Raw genomic sequence first — 6,000 nt, forward strand, 5'->3', positions numbered from 1 at the left:
GGGACATGAATCTGGGGGCAGAGATGGAGGGACATGAATCTGGGGGCAGAGATGGAGTGGACATGAAACTGGGGGCAGAGATGGGGGACATAAATCTGGGGGTAGAGATGGAGAGGACATGAATCTGAGGGCAGAGATGGGGGACATGAATCTGGGGGCAGAGATGGGGGACATGAATCTGGGGGAAGAGATGGAGAGGACATGAATCTGGGGGCAGAGATGGAGGGACATGAATCTGGGGGCAGAGATGGAGGGACATGAATCTGGGGGCAGAGATGGGGGGACATGAATCTGGGGGCAGAGATGTGGGGACATGAATCTGGGGGCAGAGATGGAGGGACATGAATCTGGGGGCAGAGATGGAAGAGGGACATGAAACGGGGCAGATGAAGGGTGTATATGAAACTGGGGGAGAGATAGAGGGGGGACATATAATTTACGGGTGACTGTAGGAGGATTATACTGTGTGCGGGCACATGAAAAATTAACGAGTGGGCGGGGTCAACACAAAAGTGGGCGGGGCTAAATTTGCAGCGCGCCGCACATTTTGTCCCTCTTTCGGTTCTTCAAAAGTTGGGAGGTATGGAATATATAAGCTGTGTGAGCGAATATCAGGGGACATCCCCCCATTTACAGATTATGAGGGAACAGACACCAGAAATGACCCCCCAAGTGATCCCCAGAGTGACTCCCCCAATCATAGGAGCTAATGGGACATAGTAGGGAATTTGGTGTTTGCAATGTTCTCCGCACAGCTTATATATTCCCTCTTCGCCATCCGCTGTGCAGTCACGTCTGGGATACTAATACTCACTACACCCCCTGATAAATTCTTTGAGAGGTGCAGTTTTCAAACTGGGGTCACTCCTTTGGGGAATCCACTTTTCTGGTTCCTTACAGGCTCTATAAACATGACATGGCGTCCAGATACCAAACATCTGAATCTGTACTCCAAAAGCCGCATCGCGCTCCTTCCCTTCTGCGCCCTGCTGTGTGCCCAAAATGCAGTGTATGACACATGTATGACACTGGTGTACCCGGGATAACGTATGTAATGTCATATGTGGTATATACTGATATTAGGGCACATGTATGACACTGGTGTACCCCGGATAATGGACGTAATGTCATATGTGTTATATACTGATATTAGGGCACAGCCGGACACAGAAGGGAAGAAGGGTTATTTGGTTTTTGGAGCACAGACTTAGACGGTTTGGTTTTTGGATGCCATGACACTTGCAGAGACCCTAAAATTGCCCCTACAAAATGGGGTCACTTCTTGGGGAATTCCAGTTTACTCTCAACTCCAGTGCTCTGCAAAAACAACATGGCGCCCAGAAAGTCCCTCTAAATCTGTACCCCAAAAGCTAAAAAGCGCAGTGCTTCTTCCCTTCTGAGCCCTGCTATGTGCCCAAGCAGCAGTTTATACCCACATATATCATTTTTTGCCCCTCGGGTTGGCCCCTTAATAGTTTTAGTAGTGCAGGTCTCTGACAACACAAAGTGGGTGCAACGTATTGGGCATCGAAATGTCACATTTCTTTAAAAATTTAAATTTTCTATTTTCGGGGGAGCATTTTTAGTCTCAAAATCATAATACCCATTGATACATTCCTTGATGGGGTTTGAGGGGTTTCCACTGTATTGGTACTCTAGGGGCTCTGCAAATGTGACATGGCCCCTGAGAAATATTCCAGCAAAATCTGCCCTTCAAAAGCCAAATGGCGCTCTTTCCATTCTGAGCCCCGCCATGTTCCCATACAGCAGATTATGGCCACATATGGGGTATTTCCGTGTTCAGGAGAAAATGTGTAACAAACTGTGGGGGGCTTTTTCTCCTTTAACCCCTTGTGAAAATGAAAACTTTGGGGATAAAGTGACATTTTAGTCATTTTTCATTTATACATTCCAATGTTCGTAAAATCTGTGAAACAGCTGTAGGGTCAAAATGCTCACTATACCCCTTGATGAATTCTGTGAGGGGTGTAGTTTATAAAATGGGGTCACTTTTGGGGGGTTTCCATTGTTTTGGTACACTAAAGGCACTGCAAATGAGACATGGCACATTAAAGCTATTCCAGCAAAATCTGCTGTTCAAAAGCCCAGTGTCGCTCCTTCCCTTCCATGCGCTACCGTCTGCCCAAAAATCAGTTTACACCCACATGTGCCTATATTCACCATTTTCACCTAACCCATACCCTCTTATACCCCTCATAAAAATGTATTATTACTAATAGTACCAACTTATTCTACAGAACAAGAAGAAGTCATTGTCCCATGGAGGCTCACAAGTTCTCTATCAATATGTCTCCATGTAGATGTTGTCCCTGGTTGGATTCAAACCCAGAACTCCAGTACTGCGAAGCCACAGTGCTGGCCGCAGACCCCTGTATCTAACACAATGCTACAATGTGGTGAAGGCATGTATGACAGTTTCGTGCGGACAGTTTGCGGCAAGCACACGGACCCCTTTATAGTCTATGAGGTCCATGTGCTTAACTGCACAGCGCTTGCATTAGCATTGGTATTCCGTTCGGGGGGTTCCTCATGCGGACTTCTTCCGGACTGAAGCTGAACGCTAATGTGAACTGGCCCTTATACACAATCTTACCTCTCTCACGGAGCTCCTCCAGTACAGCGCGCAGGCCAAGGGAACTATGATTCTTCTGTAAGCTGTATTGACTGACCCACAATGCTATCACAGCTTCTCTTCTTTTTTTGAAAATATCCTGTAGTAAAGTCTGGGCAAATCTTTTTCTATCATTTTCCATACTCAGATATCCCTAGAACACAATAAATGTCACATGTAAGGGTCAGAATACAAATAGCGCACCCCACAATTATTTCATGCCAGACGTCCCTATATTGTGTTGGTCCAGAGAAAGATTTAATGATTCCTTAATGTATGTGTGTGGGGAAGGAGCCAGTCTGGACCTTTTGGGATGTTCTCCATTACATACAAGCTGCTGTCGTCTTCTACTACAATAGAAATCCTTCTATGTTTTACTTTGATATGAAACACAATTCAATTTCAGCCTCTTGGAAACAATAGGAAAGTTACATGGCGTCCGCTGTTCCTATAACACATGGGACACTTGTATCTAACATTGGCCAGTCATGTCTTCTCACCTCAAGATCTGGAATATTCTGGGATTTCAGCTTACTCAGAAGTGTTTGAGGATTCAAGTTCTCCACAATGTAGAGCAGATCATCCTGGAAATATTCATACGTCATCCTCAGGACATGATCTTTATACTGACAAAGCTTCTGGTGAAACTCCTGAGGCTTATCATCTAGGAAATGACAGAGACACAAGAATGAAGTCTTCTAGAACCTGCAGAAGACTGGCGGCATTTTATTAAGAAATCTACAGCTCACTGAAATTTTCCAAAAAATCAGGATGCTTAGTTGTGTCCTCTCCACCTCCCGTATGATACTTCATTACTGAGGTGAGATGTAACCCACTTATATTGAGGCCTTGGAAAGCTTGATGCCGGGTGCTCTGCTATATCTGTCTTTGGGTCCAGCCGGATTTCCAGAATGGCCATTGCTATAGTATCTATTACCATTGCTACACCCGCGGACTGACTTCCATTAGTCATTTCATACACTTTGGTGACAGGCGTGTGCTGTCTTTAGCCAAGTACCAGGACATGTGATTTCCCACCTTTTAACTTGGTAGCCCAGGTAATTTTAAGGTCCGGTTAACAGTATGGGCCTTTACTCAGTCTTGGTAGGGTAGATTAATTTTAATAGTGAGAGAGAGAATATCAAAAATAAATTCCAAAAAACCCCACATTGTATAAACTTTATAAATGTATTTGCATTTTGCATAGAGAAATAAGTATGTGACCCCTCTGGCAAACAAGACTTAATACTTGGTGGTAAAACCCTTGTTGTCAGGCACAGCAATCAGACGTCTTTTGTAGTTGATGATGAGGTTTGCGCACATGTCGGACATGTCAGGAGGAATTTTGGTCCACTCCTCTTTGCAGATCATCTCTAAATCATTAAGATTTTGAGGCCGTTGGCTGGCAACTCGGAGCTTCAGCTCCTCCATAAGTTTTCTATGGGATTAAGGTCTGGAGACTGGTTGGGCCTCTCCATGACCTTAATGGGCTTCTTTTTGAGCCACTCCTTTGTTGCCTTGGCTGTACATTTTGAGTCATTGTCCTTCTGGACCCAGCCATGACCCATTTTTAATGTCCTGGCGGAGGGAAGGAGATTATCACTCAGGATTTTACGGTACATGGCATCATCCATTCTCCCATTGATGTGGTGAAGTAGTCCTGTGCCCTTAACAGAGAAACACCCCCAAAATATAATGTTTCCCCCTCCATGCTTGGCAGTGGGGACGGTGTTCTTTGGGTCATAGGCAGCATTTCTCTTCCTCCAAAAGCGACGAGTTGAGTTAATGCCAAAAAGCTCAATTTTTGTCTCATCTGACCGCAGCTCCTTCTCCCAATCACTCTCAGAATCATCCAGATGTTCACTGGTAAACTTCAGATGAGTCTGCACATGGGCCTTCATGAGCAGGGGGACCTTGCAGGCACTGCAGGATTTTAACCCATTACAGTGTAATGTATTACCATTGGGTTTTTTGTGACTTTGGTCCCAGCTGCCCTGAGATCATTAGGTCCCCCTCCCGTGTAGTTTTAGGCTGATCTCTCACTTTGCACATGATCAAGGATACCCTACGAGGTGAGATTTTTTGCATGAAGCCCCAGATCAATGTCGATTGACAGTCATTTTGTATTTCTTCCATTTTCTTCCTATTGCACCAACAGTTGCCTTCTTCTCACCCAGCATAGTCTTACTTCTGGTTTGTAGCCCATTACAGCCTTGTGCAGGTCTATGATCTTGTCCCTGACATCCTTTGTCTTGCCATGCTGTAGAGGTTAGAGTCTGACTGATTCATGGAGTCTGTGGACAGGAGTCTTTTATACAGGTGACAATATAAGACAGGAGCGTCTAACAGGTCTATAGGAGCCTGAACTCCTAATGGCTGGTAGGGGGGCAAATACTTATTTCTATCTGCAAAATGCAAATACATTTATACAATTTATGCAATGTAATTTTCTGGATTTTATTTTTGACATTCTATCTCTCACTGTTAAACAGACCCTTAAAATTATAGACTGTTCATGTCTTTGTCAGGGGCAAAATTACAAAATCAGCAAGGGGGTCACATACTTATTTCCTTCATTGTATCTATCCAATTTCTAACCCTCTAAGGCAAACAAAGCCGAAGTTATGCAAAAGTCAATGTTACATGTATGTCTATGAAAATATGGATGGTAAGTACAGGATACAAACTGCGAGTTTAAGGGCTAGTTCACACGGGGGCAAGGAGGCGGATTTTGACAGCGGATTTCGCCTCAAAATCCGTCTTCATACAATGGTGGTCAATGGAGACCGCCAGGCTTCTTTTTTCCGCTAGCAGCATGTTGCCGCTAGCGGAAAAAAGAAGCGAGCTGCCCTTTCTTCAGGCAGATTCCACGGCTCGCTGAGCGCGCGCCTGGACGCGGCGTCCTCCGGAGTTGGCCCATTCATTTGAGCCGACTCCGGAGGGGGAATCCGCCAACGCTACGGTCGTGGCAGGTGGGTTTTGACCCGAGAGTGATGCGGCTCCCCATGTCACTCTCGGTGCCAAAATCCGCCCCACTGCCCCCCGTGTGAAAGAGCCCTAGCCATACACGTCTCAGACACTCGCTTTTACACATTTAACATTTAATCTGCTCCTCTTATTAGGGGAAGGTGCTTGTCTGTGGTTTTTTTTAGACTCATATGGCACCAATATTGCAAAAAGTAATGATTTTGAAGAAAATTTGCTAATTTTGATGACTTATAAGTTCTTCAGTGTTATTGTTATTTTACATTGCTATTTGGGAGAAAAAAATTGTGGCCACTTGCAAAGAATTGGCTTTAAAAAAAAACTCAAAACAACTCCAAACACAACCAAAAGTGGTTTTTATGATTTCCAGATTATCCTGCTGT

At 44.8% G+C, this 6,000-nt stretch overlaps 1 protein-coding gene across 1 annotated transcript in view; it reads right to left on the reverse strand.

The window, feature by feature from the left end:
• Positions 1-3,551, reverse strand: part of LOC142214639 (NACHT, LRR and PYD domains-containing protein 6-like) — a 55,515-nt gene extending 51,964 nt beyond the window's left edge. Inside the window, exons 1-3 of the mRNA XM_075283577.1 lie at positions 3,449-3,551; positions 3,133-3,296; positions 2,615-2,786 (exon numbers count right to left, since the gene is read on the reverse strand). Of these exons, the coding sequence (XP_075139678.1) occupies positions 2,615-2,786; positions 3,133-3,296; positions 3,449-3,551 (439 nt within the window). The remainder of the gene's footprint in view (positions 1-2,614; positions 2,787-3,132; positions 3,297-3,448) is intronic.
• Between the last annotated feature and the right edge of the window lie 2,449 nt (positions 3,552-6,000).

This window comes from Leptodactylus fuscus, chromosome 7 (assembly GCF_031893055.1).
Source record: "Leptodactylus fuscus isolate aLepFus1 chromosome 7, aLepFus1.hap2, whole genome shotgun sequence".
Classification (NCBI taxonomy): domain Eukaryota; kingdom Metazoa; phylum Chordata; class Amphibia; order Anura; family Leptodactylidae; genus Leptodactylus; species Leptodactylus fuscus.